This window comes from Hoplias malabaricus, chromosome 10, assembly GCF_029633855.1.
Source record: "Hoplias malabaricus isolate fHopMal1 chromosome 10, fHopMal1.hap1, whole genome shotgun sequence".
NCBI classification, from domain to species: Eukaryota; Metazoa; Chordata; class Actinopteri; order Characiformes; family Erythrinidae; genus Hoplias; species Hoplias malabaricus.
The window spans coordinates 9496606-9516940 of record NC_089809.1 but is presented as its reverse complement, the minus strand read 5'-3'; the positions used below and the strand labels follow the sequence as shown (position 1 = coordinate 9516940).

Genomic DNA, 20335 nt, shown 5'->3' with positions numbered 1-20335 from the left:
TGTGTGGGTTTCCTCCAGGTGACTGTCTTTGAGGAGTGTGGTGTGTTCTCCCTGTGTCTGCGTGGGTTTCCTCCGAGTGATTGTCTGTGAGGAGTGTGGTGTGTTCTTCCTGTGTTGGTGTGGGTTTCCTCCGGGTGACTGTGAGGAGTGTGGTGTGTTCTCCCTGTGTCTGTGTGGGTTTCCTCTGGGTGACTGTCTGTGAGGAGTGTGGTGTGTTCTCCCTGTGTCTGCGTGGGTTTCCTCCGGGTGCTCTGGTTTCCCCCCACGGTCCAAAAACACACATTGGTAGGTGGATTGGTGACTCAAAAGTGTCCATAGGTGTGTGTGTGGGGGTGAATGTGTGAGTGTGTGTCGCCCTGTGAAGGACTGGCGCCCCCTTCAGAGTGTGTTCCCGCCTTGCGCCCAGTGATTCAGTGACCCTGAATTGGATAAGTGGTTACAGACAATGAATGAATTAATGAATTGCACTAAACGTTCAAATGTTAGATATACTTATCAAGAGTGTCCCAATGCATTTCATGCATATCCATCTAATTCTCACAGCAATGCTTCAAGCTTTCCCAGAAAAGTTGAGTTGGAACTTTGGATCTGCCTGTTAAATAACCTTGAATTAGGAAAAATAAGGTGAGTAGATTGTTAAAAAAAAGTTTGACTATATAATTTATTTCCAAATCTGTTTCAGGGAGTGTGTTTATACGAGGCATTTATTTATACGGTGGAGACAATTACATGTGAGAGGAGTGGAGGAGCGCTCGCCAAAGGAGCAACTTGCACTCAAACCTCAAAATCAATTTGGCCTGTTTTCAGGCTCTCCTTGACTGCACTTAAACAAACGGGCAAGGACACAGTTCAGCTGCATTATCTCCACAACACACACACACCATGCAGATGCGCCTCTGCAAATACAAACAGTTATTGATCCACATTACAGACCCTGGTGGTGTGTATGTGGGGAAGGAGTCCAAATAAAAAAGGTCAAACAAAAATCTTTCACCTTGCAGGGAAGCACCAAACTGGCCTTTAATATACATAACCATATTAGAACAATCCCATTATACCCTGTTCATTTCTAATGTAGATAAACTGTTGTCCAGGCCAAGGACAAGAATTACCTGGGGAGAAAGAGAGTAAGGAGAGAGAGAGAGAGAGAGAGAGAGGGAGGGAGGGAGGAAAATCTAGATAATAGCATGCCATTGTCTTGCTGAGATAGACATCCCTGAAAAAGACGTCATTTAGAGGGCAACATGTTGCTCCAAAAATGATAAGTATAACTCAGCTTTAGTGTTGTAATCTCCACAGATATGAAGCTTCTCAAATGCCATTGGCACTACTGAGACCCTCACAGACCTGCATTCTAAGACAGAACCTAGCTTTTGAACTTGGAACACACATAATCTGTTTATGGCCCATTGATTCCTAAAATGCTTACATTATTTCCTAAACACATTGTGTTAGTCCATCTCAGAGGAAATGTACCCCAGAGAAGTACATCAGTGCTTGTTCTAATATGGTTTGTGTTTCACATAGTACAGTCTTGCATTTGTATATACTGCAGTGTACTGTGTTTATGCTTTCTTGTCTTATGACTTTTCTTTTTCCAATTATAGCTCTTCAAAATATATCTTTGAAAAATTAATAACTTGGGCTAATTGAAGCAATCAGTTATGTTCTCCAGTGAGTCATTTTATAAATTAATCAATTCTACTAACACCTCGTGGCCTGGATGTGTCAGATTCTGTATTAGTTGTATTTGAAACATGGCTGCCACCATGGGGGGAAAACTCTTAGTGCTTCTCCACAAACTGGGAACCAGACTGGTTCCAGTTTGTGAACTAAATTTGGAACCGATCAGTGTGTTTCCACCAACATAAACTGGTTCGCAAACCAGAAAACTTTGTTCCCTGCTGGAACCAAAGAAGGGTAGCGCGAACGGTGGCGTCATCTGTGGGCATGTCAAGGGTCAAGAAAGGGAACTCAAGGAAAAGGGAACTCAAGAAAGGGCTGAGCCTCATTCTGGTCTGAATCCAGGGTAAACAAATAATAAACAATGACCCTGTCAAGACTCTGACAATTTATCTCCGGCTCTGGCGCTGTATTCAGCCACAGCGACGCCCCACACTGATGACGCATCCTTGGGTGCCCTGCACGGTTTCCGGGCCGGTTCACTGGAAAGAACCAAGGTACCAAATATAAGGAATGGAACCGGTTCAAGATCCAGAGTTCTTTTGTTGGAAAAGTGCTATCTGGGGAGCACAAACTAGTTCATGGCATTTTAATTCTTCAGCTCATGTTGCAGTCGTTTGCCAGTTTTTGGTGGGGAAAAATGACTGATTGCTCATTTAACATTGTATAATTCAAACTTATAAGTGTGTATGGTATAAAACAGACAGAGGATGTGTGTTTGTGTCTGTGGAGGTAAGTGTATGAGGAGAGTACGCTTATCCTGGTGCTGATCTTGAAAGGGCATGACTATCGATTGCATTAAGCTTACTGCGAACCCAGGGAAATCAATATGTTTTTAAAGGCGAAGTGGGTTGCATGTGGCGCTAGCACGCGCAGGCTTTATTGATACAAGCATCCAGAAGTGGCCCATTTTGGTCGATAAAAAGAGGCGAGCATCAAATAATGGAAATATGAGTTAGAAGCAGCAGCATGTGAGTATGAAGGTGGTTCCCATGGACTAAAAACAAAAATATGATTTTAATAATAAAAATGCTAAACAACATGCTTAGCTATTTTTTTTCTGAAATCAAAGGACTTAATAGAAAGTTTGAGCCCATTTGCTGTAGTATCAGCTTCTGCTCCTCTAGGAAGGCTTTACACTAGATTGCTGTGACATTGTAGCACTGGATGGCACTCAGCCACTCATTGTATAATTAGTTCTGGATCAGAAATGCCACTCAACCCCATCCCAAAAATGTTGGATAGAACTTCACCAGTTCACAGAGCACTCATTTCAGTGCACTTTTTTCCCACCCATCTAGATGTCACTTGGTATGGAAGAGTGATCATGTGCAGCTCCTCCAGACTGTTTTATTTAATGAATTTTCAAGCTGTGTCCACAATAGTGGCACGCACCTTTAAACTGCTGAATTTACTACTGCAAGTGGTCTATACACATTTTTGAACATATAGTGTATATTAAGTATTCTATTGCCCACCTTGCAGAAATATAATATGCATATATATAAATATATATAAAAGCTGGCATTTGGGATGTAGTGTGCGTGCGTGTGTGTGTGTGTGTGTGTGTGTGTGTGTGTGTGTGCGCGCGCGCGCGCGTGCTGCTGTGGAGTCAAATGACCAGCAATTCATTAGCGCAGAATGTAAAAAGGGCAGATACAAGCACTTTTGTGCCATCTGCTGTTCATTTGTAAACATACACCACACGTCAAGAGTTCTTTATCACTTTTAAGCCATTAAAACATTGAAGGAGATGGGGAAACTTGCCTTCCTGAGAGTCATATTCATTACTGTACAGTTAAAGGTTACATGAGAGCTGCAGAGAAATGAAATATAGAGTAGCTTATCAAAGATTAGGTGCCAAATGTTAGGAGGTCAAACGTTGTGTTGATTTTCTAAGTTAACATACAGGTGCATCTCAGTAAATTAGAATATCATCAAAAAGTTAATTTCATTCAGTAATTCAATTCAAAAAGTGAAACCCATGAACTCATACAAAACATCCTTTGAGGGGTGCTTTGTGTTTATTATTTTAATTTTCTATTATAAAGATAAAGTCTTTTGGGTTTTCAGTGGCTGTAAGTCATAATCGTCAACATTAAAGAAATAAACATTTGAAATAGATCACTCTGTTTGTAATGAATCTGTATGTTGATGTTCTAATATGGTGGCACAGCAGGTAGTGTCGCATTCACACAGCTCCAGGGACCTGGAGGTTGTGGGTTCAAGTCCTGCTCCGGGTGACTGTCTGTGAGGAGTTTGGTATGTGCTCTTCGTGTCTGCGTGGGTTTCCTCCGGCTGACTGTCTGTGAGGAGTGTGGTGTGTTCTCCCTATGTCTGCGTGGGTTTCCTCCAGGTGCTCTGATTTCCTCCTACAGTCCAAAAACACATACTGGTAAGTGAATTGGGGACTCAAAATGTCCACAGGTGTGAGTGTGTGTGTCGCCTGTGAAGGACTGGTGCCCCCTCCAGGGTGTGTTCCTGTCTTGCTCCTGTGTAAACGTGTAATTTGGCGAATGATTATCTGTACACAATGAAAGGAAACAAACTGGAGAAGCAGCTAACTTGGTTTTCATGGCACAAAACTAACTAACTAAATAAATAAATAGGACTTTAAAACAAATATAAGGATAAATATAATTAAAGAACATTATTAATTCATTCGTTCACTGTCTGAAACCGCTTATCCAGTAAAGGATTATGGTGGATCCAGAACCTACCCGGAATCACTGGGTGCAACGCATAATATAATTTTTATATTATTTAAATAATATTAAAAAAATTAAAAATAAAAACAGATATATAGCTCTCTCTTTCTCTCTCTCTCTCTCTGTTTGTCTCTCTATCTTTCTCACACAAACAAACACATACAGACACACATACCTTCAGGAATGTGTTGGTCAAGATAATGTAGCCTCATTGGATGGGTCCAACAAGTAACCATAATTGTTAGCGGTAGCTGGTTGCTGATTGGATTATAAATGACCACAGCAACCACAGTAGTTAGGTGTAGGACACTTAAATGTTCAATGGAAGATGATAACAGAAATGTTGTTGAAATGTAGTTGCTGCTAGGAAAAGTGTGGGCTGAAAAGTGTGGGCTGAGCTCTAATGGACTGGCATAGTATATCATCACTGTCCAATGAAAAACATGTATCTCCAAAATGGTAACTACAGGAGAAAGAAAAAACATTCTTAGCTTTCAGTGGAAGTCAATGTAAAAGATTTTATTCCATGTAATTCAGAGCATTTCTATTGGTCCCTTCATCAGGAAATGTTCACACAGTGAGAAGGACAAATGATGTCTAAATGATGTAGTAAACTAAAAATCCACAAAAATGGAGATACATGTCCTTAATTGGACAGCGACCATATTTTACATGTTATCCTGTGTATAATTACAATTTCAGACATGAGTCTGTGAATGTGTGAAGATGTGGCTTTATCCTTTGAATTGTTTGTAACTACTTATCCAATTCAGGTTTGCGGTGGGTCCAGAGCCTACCCGGATTCACTGGGCAAAAGGCAGGAACTCACCCTGGAGGGGGCGCCAGTCCCTCACAGGGCAACACACACTCAAACCTATGGACACTTTTGAGTCGCCAGTCGACAATGTGTGTTTTTGGACCGTGGGAGGAAACCAGAGCACCCGGAGGAAACCCACATGGAAACGTAGAGAACACACCAATTTCCTCACAGACAGTCACCTGGACCTGGACTCAAACCCACAACTTCAGGTCCATAGAGCTGTGTGACAGCGACACAGAGGAGACTTTAGTGTTATTTTTTTACTTTTAATGCAAACATTAGGGCAAATTTTATATTTTACTTTTGCCAATATGTTAAATTCAATCAATAAACACTGTTTCTGAAAATGTGCAGGAAAAAAAAAACATATATAAGTGTATTCACTTTAAGCATGGCGTTGTTTATAGCGCTTCCTTCCTATGACCATATTTGGTCTGTTGGGCTGAGCTCTAACGTAAGCAAAGGCACGTCCTGCTGTAGTAGGAGTAAAATAAAGATGTTAATCTTTTATCTCCCACCTGTATTCCGGCAGGCCCCGCCTCCTGATCTGAGACTGATTATTTCATGGGGAAGAAAAGGCATAAACTTTTTGTTCTGTTCATTCTTTTATGTCTTTGTCTTTTTCTGTATATTAATATTACTCTTAAGCCATTCTACAAATGTTGCTTTGTCATTTTAAAGTAAATCTCTGTTTCATTGACTAGTGAAGTTGTAACACAATGAGCTATTTACTGTAATGATTATTTCAACTGAAAAATAAGTATTAAAATTTGTGCATCTACTTGCAAAACAAGACCAGAAATCACTAAAGTTACTTATGTTATTAAACATAAATAAATATCATAAGAATATTAAAATTCCCTCATAGCTGTACAACACACCCTAACTAGCCTGCCACATAAATATCACTGCAGTGCTGAGAATTATCCACCGCCCCAGTAATACCTGCCCTGTGGTGGTCCTGACCTTTAACTTGACCATTTATCAATAATAATGATAATAGTCCACAACCCTGAAATGGATTAAGCGGCAAAGAAGGTGGTGATGATGATGATAATAATAACTTCACTAATGTTTTTTTAATATTATTAAAAATCATTCCTTCATAACATATCCTCAGATCTTGGCTTTCAAATCTCAGTAAAGTTTCACTTGTTCTCTCTTTCCTATCTGTTTATTGCTGTGCTTTCTCCTGTAGCACGTTATGTTTTCTTTCTTATGCTTTTTAAATTATTTTTTCCCCTTTCTGTTGAATCTATTGTGTTATTTATTCCACAAATGCATGTTTTCATTTCCATCTTCCTTTACTTGTCATACTATTTGATTGTAAAGCAACTGTAAGTTTTGGGTAGAGTTGGGAAAATGTGTTAATTTTCATTTCGTTAATTCCCAACGGTCTGTTCAGGATTCAAGAACCCTGAAGTGGTCCAAGTGCCTAGCCAATTAGCTTGCGACCAGTATGAACTTCCAGCCAATAGTAGTATTAGTAGGGCGGGGCTTGTGTTGAAAACGGGTGGAGATAATACAGCGTGTTGCTCAGAAGGAAGTGAGTCACATGTGAATCACTGACGGGAAAGTAAAGAGCAACTTTTCTCAGCACAAAGCTCCACACGGAAGGCTGTATCGTAGTGTAAAAGAAGAAACCACGTCAGATCAGACGATTTCAAGCTGTTCAGAAAAAAGAAAGTCCGTAGTGAAAAAGCGGCATCAAAACAGCTGGGATTTAAAGGCTGGAAGATACGGTAGGTGATTTGTGTCCAGTTTAAAGTGAAAGAGATACATGCAATAGAAATCTGCGTTTTCTGAACACAGTCTATTTGAAATGTGCCTTTTACATACGCTGAAACAAAGGCAGACTAAATTAGCCCGTACTTGACCCTGTTCACCATCACATTAAACCATGTCATTGAGTTAATATTAATAAGAAGGTTAATATTAGTCTGTACAGTGTACAAAATGTTATGGTATTGAGTACATCAAACAACAACTTTGAATGACATTGTTTAATTGGAATTATTTAAGAGACTTTTTTAAGTTTTGAGTTTACAAGTTTGAACATATTTAGTTCATGTAGCTAATATATAACCACTATCCAGAGAAAAGAGACGAGGCAAACCAGAAATTTAAGTTGTAGATTCTCCATAGCCATATATAGTTGTACGATATAGGGCCAGTAAGTCGTTCCTGGAAACGTTCAGTTTAACAATTTCAACAAAATTCAATTGGAAACAACACGTAGGCTACTCCACAGTCAATTATAAATAAAAAAGAGGAAAACAAAGAATTTCTGCTAATTTAAAACGAGCCCATTAGCCTGTAGAGGTTTACAGACCACAAAATTACGCTCGTTCGACCTTTTTCTGTTTAAATGTGGATTCCTTTAAGGGAATTTCCTTTCTGTGTTAACGGAAAGCATGTGAACTGTGGCAAATACAAAGAAGCGCCTGCCTTTATACCTAAGTGGGCCCATATTCACGAAAAGTGTTGCAGTCGAGTCGATATTTTTAATATTTATCGAGTTACAACTGAGTTTTCATTAATTTTTCAACGGCTCTAATATTAATCATCCTGATGTTGTGGCTAAGTTCCATGTGCTTGTTGTTTACCGTAAGTCTTTGTCCCGTGGCTATTGAAGGTACAGTGATATAGAGTCATAAACATGGGTGAAGTAGCCTGAATTTTTTTTGAGGTAAAATAATTATTATTTATACCCTGTTATGACACAAGGAGAAGTGAAACTAGGCACCAGAAATTAACATAAGTACAAATAACACGAGGTCAAAACAACTCCTCAAGTAGTTACCCATAAAACTGCAGTTGGTCGATGATAAACATCTGTTTCCCTAAATTTAGTAAATTAGCAAACCCGAGTCAAAACAAAAGAATTTTTGAATCCTTACAGAACTACACAGGAAGTTCCACCTACATATAAGATATATATCAGTGTTCTGGGCACTGTTCTTCTCTTGAAATTCTTGTGGTCATAAACAAAATAAAGCCATCAAATGACCTAGAGCATTACACTGTAATTTTTTCTTCCTCAAAAATATATTTGAGTATAAACAAATGAGTATGTACTGGAAAATCCCAGCACTCAAAAAGTTAAGATCTATCAAAATTACATAGAAAAGAGTAATGCAGGCCTAACATAAGAAAATCAGGGGAAATAAGTAAATAAATTCTACAGAAATAAACCTGAGTAAAAAGAAGATGGTCAAGAACACCACTTCACACAACACACAAATGTGTGCACAAATATGGTAAACTGGTACTAGTTAAAGTAGACAGTATAAAGTTGGGAATGCTTCTGAAACGGGTGTCAGTGTTTTAAACATATGCTCATTCAGACTAAATCCCCTTTTCTCGAACTGCTTACTGAAACCCATCCATCTGTGTCCTAAAACCCCCTAAACACATCTACTTATGTTACATAGATTAGCCTTGTGACTTGGGTTCAGTCTTTTCTGCTGGACACAATATGCTCCTCAAACAATAGAATTTGAGTTGTGAATGGATAATTTTAGTTTTCATTTGTAATAAACAAGTCCACATCCTTATGTAACAACATTCTAAAAATGTCAATATAATAGCTTCCTACACTGGCAGCTTGGAATGTGAAATATATTCATAATGGCGCCAGAGAGACAGATTTCTTATCATTTTATTTTTTGGGACAATTTTTCAGGTACTTTTCAGACATGTGAGTCATTGTAGTGTCATTCAAGGCTGTCCTCCCTCTGAAGGCTGAGTCTTGCATAGACTTTCAGGGTGTTACTGCAATATTACATCATTTAGAGCAACTGCTTACAGTGGTTCTCACATGTCTGTATGGTGTACACTTACAGCGAGCCATACATCTACAGGTATCTATTTGTCTACAAGTATTGTGTATGTAGATGTTACATAAACACTTATTGTTGTATTATATGACATGCAACTTACTTTTTGAAGTCTAAGTGTTAAATTAGTTAATGCATAGAATGCAATATGCAAACTGGCTGAGCTACTCCAATGTTATATAATGATGGTAATATTGTGCAGTGATAATCTGATCAGGTCTTACCATCTAAGGGTTTAAATAAATATACATTTTAAGAATGGATATTACACTTAAATGGCCAGGACTAGCCAATAAGAAATTCAGCCTCAAACATATTAGTGACGTCAAGTAGCACAGGGGGCAAAGTTAGTGTGGTTGTCACACAGCTCCATCAATGTTACTGGGGTTGTGGGTTTAAGTCTCACCTTGAGTCACTCTCTATGCATTGTTTGGTGTGTTCTCCCAGTGTCTGCATAGGTTTCTTCTAGGTGCCCTAGTTTCCTCAAACAGTGCAAAAACATGTGTTGATAGGTGGACAGACTAAGCAAAACTGACCATAATTGTGAGTCTGTGTGTGGTGCTCTGCAATGGACTCATTCCTCCAGACCTGCTGCTATCCTGATCAGGATGAAGTGGTTACAGAAAATTAATTTTAAAAGGTATGGATGTTGGATGTAGTGCTGAATGGATTTATGCTTTTCTAATTGGGACTGGACATTGGAAAGCTGAAATTAGACTCATGTACGCCTTTGCCACAGTGGCCCATTCTATTGGTAATGCTTTTTTATGCAGATAACAAGCTGTGGTTTTCTCACAACCACAGTTAGTATCTTTCATTGAGAATTGAAGTAAAATCAAGGTCAAAGTGTCTTCTGTTCAGGCTTTGAACTCGAATAAATGCTGTAATTCACAATTACAGCAATATAGTCAAAAGTGAGTTAATTGCCATGGTTTCAGGCTGATGTAAACTTGCTTACTGCAGTGTAATAGGTGGAGGTTGCATAACACAAAGGACAAAATGTTCTCTAATCAGGACCTTGAAGTTGCAGTGGTTAAAAGAAGCTGTCGTGTACAACCATGGATATGTACAGCTATGAATCTGTCCAACGATTTGTAAAAAATCCTTAACATAAGTTAATTCAGCTATTTCGAATTGTATGCAATACTTGTATAAATTTCTTAATCTAGGAAAGCATGAGATGGAATATTCTGTAGCTGTATCACATGAGCCTTGCTCAATGCTAAGCATCAGCTAGTGGGGTATAAAACCTCGGAACACTAGGTTGTGGACCAGTAAAAGAGATTTCTTTGGAGTGTGACAGCACCATCCAATACCTTTGGTATAATTTGAGGGGCTTCTGACATCCAGAACTATTTCTGAATATCACCAAATGACTCAGAAATGTTTCAAAATCTAGGGTAAAGTCTTGCCAGAAACTTACAAGCCAATACATGTAGCAAAGGGGGAAACAGCTTCCTAATAATAGCCTTAATTTCAGAAGAGATGTTGGCTGAGCAGATATCAACCACTTAAGCAGTGTACATTGATATTTTATTACTACTTACAGTTGCAGATTTTTAGTCTGGTCAGAATAGAAGCAGGTCACATGTAGGACTTGGCTTTGGGCATGATGTTCAACTGCCCTAAAGTGTGGTATTCTTTTGACAATGCATTGCTACAGAGGTAATAGGAGCAGTGTATACACAATTGAATGTCAGAATTTCAGAAATGGAACTTAGAAAGCATTCACTAAAAGAAGTGGCTACTACATTTTGTGTATATATGGTATGACAAAGGAGGCAATACTTGATAAATTATCTATACATAATATATAAAAATGTCAGCTATTAAAGGAAACGTTCATGATTTTAATAAAAAATAATTTGTCAGTAAATGAAAAAAAAAACAAAAAAAAACAACAAAGTGGCTTGGTCAGAGGTGCTAGGCTTCCTCTCTCTGCTCAGGGCAGAGACACTGCAGAGTCCTCAAAACATGAAAATCATGAACAGAGATGATTACATTTTTTCTGACTCCATAGGTGGATAATATTGACTTATTTTGCTGTTTTAGATGTAGAGCTTCTGAACTTAAACAAACCAAAGGGAACAGCACTTACCCAGTCTTTCTCTTTATATATCACAATGGAAAAGTTATGCTAAGTATATTTCAAGAATTCACAATAACCCAAAAAACTCAATTGCAGTTTTCTGTTCAGCAGTAATGTGTCCAGACCTTCAGCCATCACTTTATTTACACTTGACTAATCTAATGTTTTGTCTACTGTGTGGATGCTATTGACACATCATCCTGTATTTTACGTGGGGCACTTTGTACTGCCTTTTTTCTGCGTTTTGATATGTTGTAATGGCTAAATATGCAACCCAATAAGCAAATGATGTGAAATACACTATATGGCCAAAAAGCACCTTCACATTACACTTGTAAGATCTTCTTAGATATCTCATCCCATGGACATTATTGTGGAGTGGATTCCCCTTTGCAGGTATCAACAGCCTCTGGCCATGTGGGAAGACATTCCACAAGATTTTAGATTGTTTCGGTGTGACAAGACCTAAGTCAAGATTAATGTTCCAGTTCATCCCAAACATGTTCTATGGGGTGGTTGATGATATGGCACTGTGCAGGACACTGACGTACTTCCACACCAATCTTATCAAACTCTTTTTTTTATTAACCTAAAAAAAATGATGAGGGCACTGAGGCCACTACAATGGTGTGAAAAAGTGTTTGCTCCTTTCATGATTTTTGTCACTCTTAAATGTTTCAGATCATCAAACAAATTTAAACATTAGTCACAGACGACACAAGTAAACACAAAATGCACTTTTTAAATGAAGGTTTTTATTATTAAGGGAGAATATCAAAACCTACATGGTGAAAAAATTGTTTGCCCCCCCCAGTTAAAACAGTGGTTTATCACACCTAGGTTCAGTTTCTCTAGCTACATCAAGGCCTGATTACTGCCACACTTGTTCTCAATCAAGAAATAACAGGGCCATGTAGATTTGGATTTCTGATTTTTTTTTCTCCCTTAATAATAAAAACCTTCATGTAAAAACAGCACTTTGTGTGTACTTGTGTCCTCTTTGACTAATGTTTAATTTTGTTTGATGATCTGAAACATTTAAGATTGACAAACATGCAAAAAAATAAGAAATAATAACAAACACTTTTTCACACCACTGCATCCGACTTTTAACACTGCTCTTAATAGAAATGAAGGGGCCAAGCCTAAACTCTGAAAAACAATGCCAGACAATTATACCTCCTCTAGCAACTTGACTCATGGCTCTACGCATTTCGGTAGGTTCAGGCTGTCAGACAGGACAAATATAGCTGGGCAGATTTCTTTTAAAATGACCCCCTTTGCCACAAGTTATTTTGAAAGCACTAAGTTTTTCGGTATGACCCAGTATTACCTGTGAAGTGTTTGTCTGTGTACATGATTCACAAATTCAGTCATTTTGAGCAGCCACTTACTTTTGACCATGAAGTGTAGTGGAGAATAGCTCTGTCCTGTTTTAAATATCATTAATAGTGTCATAACTCAAAAACAAAACCAATAGGAAAATGTATTCTGATCTTGTGATGTCTGTCCTTTAGCTCTATCTGGGTTGATTTGCATTTTATTTGCCCTCCGTGCACATGATGTAAACATACTCATTTATATCAGGAACACAGTTCTTCACTTCACAAAAGTAAGAGTGAAGGACACGTAAATGTAAAACTAGGGATGAGGAAGTTCGCTTATCAACAGGAGATTTCTTTTGACTCACAAAATAAACTGATGAAGGTGGCTTAATGCCAAGAATGAAAAGGGATAGAATGAATTTGCTTCTGTATTGATTTATTAGTTTATATTATGATTAGTTGATTTCAGCCTCTATAATCTCTATAAAAAGGAAATGAAAAATAGAATGGGATTCACTGGTGCAGCACCATGCCCAGTGCCCCAGTGTGGGGCTGTGAAACAGTGGAATTGTGTACTCTGGAAAGATGGGACACTGTGTTTCTGATGAGCTGGAGTGAAACCATATCTGAAAATAGACAAATTCCATTTTAGACCCTTGCTTTCAGTAGAAATTCTATATAACCAAGTGCCTACAAATTTTTGGAACTTTGGAAATTTTTGTAGTGTATGTTATGTCAGGGTGCAACTCTGTATAAGTGATTGGTGGGGTTTTTTAATGCTATTTTTACCCTTGCCAGGGAGATGAAGAGAGAAGTGAGCGCTGGTGTGAACTTTCTGAAACGCTTAGCTCTAGAGCGAGGAGGCGTAGATGAATTCAAAGCCAAACTGTTTGCTGCAAAACTGCAAGACCTTCTGTGTGAGAAGTACATGGACCACTGGTATCCTGACAATCCTAACAAAGGACAGGCTTATAGGTAATTAAGCTATACCTAACAAGCTTCTAAATGAAATACAAGGTGTATTACAAAACTAACAGAACAGAAAAAACACATTTTCTCGATTTCTGTATTAATGTGAACAGACATTTTGGGTGGTCTGAAGTCAAATGCTTCACTTTAAAGACACCTCCTGACTGATCTCTGTGTTTTTATGTTGTTCTGTATTGTAAATATAAACTATAGTTATAGCATAAAAATTATATGCACTAACAATGTAAACACATTTAAATCTATGAGCCTCTAGTTACACAAGTGTATCTTGCTATTGACTACATAATTATCAATAATGAATGAGCTTTACTCCTGTAATCCAAATTATTGTTGCATGTTATTGTGTAATTACACATTTGATAAAGACTTTATAATATATATTTTAATATATTGTATGGTACTGTTTAAGCCAGTGGTTGTGATGTCAGCATAAATATAGTAATTTTATTGAGTAAGAGTTTTCCCTGGAAAATAATTCCCTGCATGTAGCTGTTACCCATTAATACATTAAAATGAATTAAATCTTATCTATAATGTAAAACAATATCTCAGACACTTTCTCTGACCACCACTCTGAACAATTCTAACACAGACTCTCTCTGGAGTACAGCGTTCCATATCAGACCATTCGGAATGCCTTTCTTTACCTCCACCATTTTGTTACAAGAAAATTATAAAAACGTTGGAATTCGCTTAAAAAGATTAGTAGGGTGGCATATCATTCTTAGCACCCTTGCTTTTCTCCAGGTGCATCAGGATAAATAATGATGGACCTTGTGATAATTCTGTGGTACAAGCTTGTGAGGAAAGTGAACTAAAGCCAGAAGAGTTGGGCTTTCCACGGGAGATCACACTATGGATTGACCCTCTAGAAGTGTCAGCTCGGTGAGTACGTTCTTCAAACATGTTTCATAGTGGAGTAGAAGATGCCACACAATATTTCAGTATTTAGTACACTAATTGGAGATCACTACCAAGTAAATCTAAGAGTAAAGTAAAAATGAGAAGCAAAAACTGATTGTGTATATTTTTCAGATGATATTTTAATAGAAAATGTGGCCAACCAATTGGCCAAGGCAAGGCCTGGAGTCCTAGAGGGACCTATTGGCCTCACTATTTCTGGGTGTGGAGGCAAACCCTATATCTCTCCTCATCACAAGCACAGTGCCTTTCAGTGCCCTCATCTGTAAGATGGTATCATGGGCTTGTACAATTTGTACTCTCTGAGTACAAATGGAATTTTCCAGTGGCATTGTGTTAGCAGCAATAGTTGACTACACATGCCTCGGAAGAAGCAGGTGCTTGCCCTCAACCTTCCAGAAAACTCTGTGAAACCCTAACTTTAGTGTGGGATTTTCCTGATCTGTATGAACACACTGGACACAACAGGCTGCAAAAGTGAAAGGTGAAATTTTGTGGGCTTTACTAATCATTTCAAGCTGGAAATTTCTCTGAAAAGAGCTCTAATATCTTTAAAAATGCAGCGGTAATTTGAGGGGGTTTGTTTGTCTGTTCCTTTTTTGTGTGTATTTAACATTTACAAAAATAAAATTTTAAGAAAGGTGGCTTGTCTTTAGCTTTATTATTATAGTCAGTAGATATTGTAAATTTTATCTAACCATGGTAAGGAGTCCAAAAAAACATTTGGCATTGGGGATAACCTTCCTTGTCTCCCTGACTTCACATAACTGTGTAGTTTTATATATATATTAATATTAATAAGTAATAAAGTATAGTATTGTGGCATATTGTTCCAGCAAAAGTAAGTAAAACATACAGTCTTATTGTCCACCCCTTTTTTCTGAGACAACAAAAGGCCTAAGCAGCATGTTTTCACCCACTGATGCTATTGTAACATAATATTATCCGACAGATCAGGCGAGGGCTGCAGACATTTCACAGTGGCTCGATTCAACGAGGGAGAGGAAGAGGATGAAGAAAAGGAGGATTCTGGGAGTCTGGACACTTCAGACTACCACTCGGCCAGCTCTTCTGACTGTGGTTCAGCAGTGTCCAGCGACACTGAGGAGGAGGCCAGTGATAGAGATGTGGAGAAAATGAAAAACAAACCAGAGGAAGAGAAAAAGGAGGAGAATAAGGCTATATCAATAGCAATGAGACCCAGAGTGAGAGACATAAAGCCAAGGAGAATTCCAAAGTCGCAGGTATGGACATTTTCTGTTAAAATTGATGTTATAAGATTATAATTGCTTGTTTGTTAACCCTTTGCTACAGTAACAGTTAAGACTAGATGTCAGAACATTGCGGTGAGCATGATATCATTTTTGTGGTCAGCTACAGATGTAGGATTAAATGGTGCTCCATCGCACCTCTACAACCCAGTAGTTAGAAGTCTTATACACGTCTAATCAACGTTGTTATTGGGCATGGTGATCTTTAAGTAATGTAGCTGCTCTTTTAATGCTTTTTTTATACAAGTTTACAAAAGCAGTGCGTACACAATCTAGTATCTACATTGTGTGCATTTTAAAGTAAATGAATTTACTAATTATAAGTTTTGGACATAGTGTAGGGAAGTAACAGAACAGTACAAATATTAGAAATCACACTTCATTTGTTTAACTCATGTTTCTGAGTTGTAATACAAGGGGTCAGCCATGGCCTAAAGGTTAGAGGACCGGGCTTGGTACTGGAAGTTTGCCGCTTCAATCCCAATGACTGAAGTGCTCTTGAGCAAGGCACTGAACCCCCAACAGCTCCCAAGGCACCGGCGATGGCTGCCTGCTGCTCTTGGTGTGTGTTCACAGCCCCTAGTGCACTTTATTAACATTATTATTGAAACTTTTAAAACATTTTGACATTTTGGCAAAATATACCTACATTCCATGTTTAAAAAAAATGACCGTTTGCTGCATGTTTTACATTTAGTACAATGTCCGTTCTTTTCAGAACACTTTTTTAGATCTTTCAAAAACAATTGCAGCGATATTTATTCCAGGCCTCAAAAGTTCAGTGTTTAATGTTTTTTTTTTTTTTTGGTATCCCAGGTTTTTTATTATATTTTCTCAGAAAGGGCTCCTGAAAACCTGAATACACTGTACTTAGTGGCTGTTGATTCTTATGATTCAATATTAGCACCTGTACTCCCTAATGTCCCTGATTTGACAAGAAACATTTGGACTGATGTAGTCACATCTACATTAAAAAAAATTGTTAAACAACTGTATTAACTGTGTCATTTTTCTCTTTCTTATAAAAATAAAAGGTTGGGGGCCTCCAGTATTTCTACCACCCAACGCAAATGTGGCCTCAGTACAAGAAGAAGGGTCCAGTACTGGTCACCACCATCTGCCCCCCTCCTCCTGCCCCAGTGCTCGGCTACTACGTCCTCCCCAACCCACCCCCACAGTTCATCATCCCCCATGCAGCCCTCAATCCCTGGGGGCCTGCTAAGGGTTAGACCAGAAGCTTGATATTATGACCTTCTGACAGAAGTGGTCATAAGCTGGTGACGTCATTATTTTATGCTGAAATGTTGGATTGATATTAATTAGATTGTCTTAATGACCTGGTTAAGAGTAGTCCTTTTAATTTAGGATTTTTAGCATTTGATCCAAACTGAAAGTTTATCTCTGATGCTTTCTCTGAGCCAAGTAATACTCAACCAAAAGATTTTTCACCCTTGGTTAAAGGTCTTCTTTGTGGATTAAAAAAATAATTAATTGAATATGTCCTCTATAGCACATATACTATATTACCACTGTTGAAACAAACGTATCTCAAAAATATGAAAGGGAACCACAGTTTATAAGTTATGCATAAAAAGAAAAGAATATATCATTAGGGAGAAATGTTTTGGTTCAATAGTGAAAATATACTTTTACTGACAACTTTGAAGTTTGGGAAATTTGATCAGGGGGGTGTCAAAACCTTTGCACAAGACTTTGACAAGTAGGAATACGTCAGAGCTTCAGTTCAGGGACCACGTGAACTATCATGTGTTTATGTGAACACCTATCACAGTTTTAAAGCCATTTCTGTGAACTTTGATATTTATTGATATGTAACTCATGGACCACTTTTAAACTGTAAAAAAAAACATCTCCTGTGAAATTGCACTTAATATCATTCCTAATATGTTCAGAAATCAGGTAGATATTTAACCAATGATAAAAATATCGCTAGATTTTCTTGGACAAGGGTGAAAAAAAGGTTCTTGAATTCAATGCTAAATGCAAATGCAACTTCTTGACTCAGGTATTTCAATCTGTGAGGTCAGTGTCTTTGATGATTTACACAAGTCCAATTCCAAAAAAGGATGGGGCAGTAGATAAAATGCAAATAAACAGAAAGTAGTGATTTTTTAATTCACTTTGATCTTTGGCCTTTGAAGTTTCCAAAGGTTAGGACACTGGCGAAGTTAGACTTGAAATTTTTGAAGTTCTCCCAGATTATGTTTCCAGTACCCAGGCAATCCAAGCACGAGTCAAGCCTTGACACTTGGCTACAATAAAAAAAAAAAAATAACATAATAATAAATTGAATTTTCAGGGTATATGGAGAATTCTGTGTTTTTGCAACCGTTTCTCATGCTGTCCTAGCTTTTTTGGAGTTGGGTTTGTGTACAGTTTACATCATGCTCTGAACCAAGAGTGTAGTCTTTGTTAAAATGTAGTACTCATTAAGGTGGAATTTCACTTGACTAGAACTTTTCTTATGATTTATTATTATTATTATTACATTCATTTGTAAATGTTTATTCTTAAGTGTCATTCATTTAAAAGCAACTGGAATGTGTTATTACAGCCAAATCCACTCTGTTGGTTGTAGGGCCAGATCACTTTGCTTGGAGCCGATACTGATTTTAAGGCTCTAAAATTCTGATTAACAATAATACCAGCTGATATCATTTTAAGTTTATGTTTTGAATTGTTATAATGAAAGGATGCAATATTAATGCATCTCAAGCACAGATGAACAAGAGATAAAACAGTCCAAGACCTAAACTAAGTCAAAGTGTAAGCTAAAAGCCCTCTTTGTGTCTAAATTTTGATAGTAGTTTAAATACTGGTGCACTGAGAATGGAGCTACTAAGGATTCTTAGTGATTATAATGTTAATGCTTTTATTTAATTATCAGCACATTACTGGCAAACAGTTTTTAGTGTATTATTAGCAAGAAAGTCATTTACATTTTTATCATCACAAGTAGTACATTATAGACACATTATCACTGATATTGTTGATATCACAGGTTGTCTATATATATATCAGTTCAGTGTCATGTTTATTTCTATTGCAGTTTTTGTCAGCAAAATGATGCTTTTTTACTGTAAAATAACTTTTAAAGAAAAACGGCTTAGCTTTATGTTTAAAAACTTGATCTGAAATCAAATCAAACCTCTGTTTTTTTACACTCATAATCAAAAGGCGCACTTTACAAATGTAAATAGCTCTGGACACTGGAATTGTGAATATTTTTAAGCATTTCTCACATTTCAGCTTTCACTGACTGTTAATTCTTGTTTGCTTTTTAATGAGGATGTTCTATTTATTTGTGGTTTGTCTTCTGTGTAGTAATGCAACCCTGTAAATATGGTTCACTCTAACAGTTTTAAGGTTTATGGTGACCATTTATTGTATATCCCCATGTGTGTAATCATGTATATTTTATTAAAGTAATACAAATATTTATCCTAATCAATGTGCATTATTTTTTTCCACTTTATACATTAAAGGCACATGTTCTATATTTTGTATGATTTATACTCTCTCCAGTTTTTGAAAAAATATGCAATTACTTAAAATGTTGGGAAAAGCAATCAGTTATTTTTGCCATCAACAAATATTCATTCAAGTTTATTTATTTATTTATTCATTCAAATATTCATTCAAGACAGTCACCCGGAGGAAACCCACGCAGACACAGGGAGAACACACCACACTCCTCACAGACAGTCACCTGGAGGAAACCCACGCAGACACAGAGAGAACACACCATACACCTCACAGACAGTCACCCGGAGGAAACCCACGCAGACACAGAGAGAACACCCCACACTCCTCACAGAGAGTAACCCAGAGGAAACCAACGCAGACACAGGGAGAACACACCACACTCCTCACAGACAGTCACCCGGAGGAAACCCACGCAGACACAGGGAGAACACACCACACTCCTCACAGACAGTCACCTGGAGGAAACCCACGCGGACACAGGGAGAACACACCACACTCTTCACAGACAATCACCTGGAGCGGGAATCGAACCCACAACCTCCAGGTCCTTAATACTGCGACATTACCTGCTGTGTCACTTTGCTGCCCTGACCATGTTTCAGATAGGTTTAATTCAGAATCCCTAACACATACAAGCCAATAGATGTCAGTATGCTGATTGTATAATAATGTAAAGAAGAATCATTAAAGACATTCTGGGCATAATGCTCCTTTAACAGGGATATGTCATCCTATTTTCCACATATTAACGCAGTTCCACTGGGTCTTAATGAAGCATCTGTGACATGCTTTGGTCAAAATACCATAAAGAGCAAACAATGCGGCACTATTTAAACAGCCCTGTTCAGAATTACTTGTTTCAGCCAATGTGGAGAATGAGCCTCTGTTTACTTTCAAGCAAGCTGAGCCCAGGGGTGAAGCATGAGGAACAGGAAAGCTGTTTTTCAGTCACTTTTGCTTTGTTTTCTCTGTCCTCGTTTTCACCAGTTTTAATAAGTATACTTATTTCGCTGCAGTTTTTCTGATATTTTTGCTCCATTTAACCTCTTTGCATCTCACATAAACGTGGGTCTAGCACTGTGATTGGAGAGACTCTGGTTTTATTTTCTTTTTATTTATTTATTTATTTAATATAGAAAACTGATATTTCTTTAAATGTTAGGGTGGTGGTGGTGATAGTAA

The 20335-nt window shown here is 37.8% G+C and overlaps 1 protein-coding gene across 1 annotated transcript; it reads left to right on the top strand.

Moving 5' to 3' along the window:
• Positions 1-6782: 6782 nt before the first annotated feature.
• si:dkey-79d12.5 (maternal B9.15 protein) lies at positions 6783-19098 on the top strand. Its single transcript, XM_066683140.1, has 5 exons — positions 6783-6953; positions 13263-13439; positions 14202-14339; positions 15328-15619; positions 16681-19098. Exons 2-5 carry the CDS (start codon positions 13267-13269, stop codon positions 16873-16875), a joined length of 798 nt encoding a protein of 265 aa, XP_066539237.1. The 5' UTR covers positions 6783-6953; positions 13263-13266; the 3' UTR covers positions 16876-19098.
• Positions 19099-20335: the final 1237 nt, after the last annotated feature.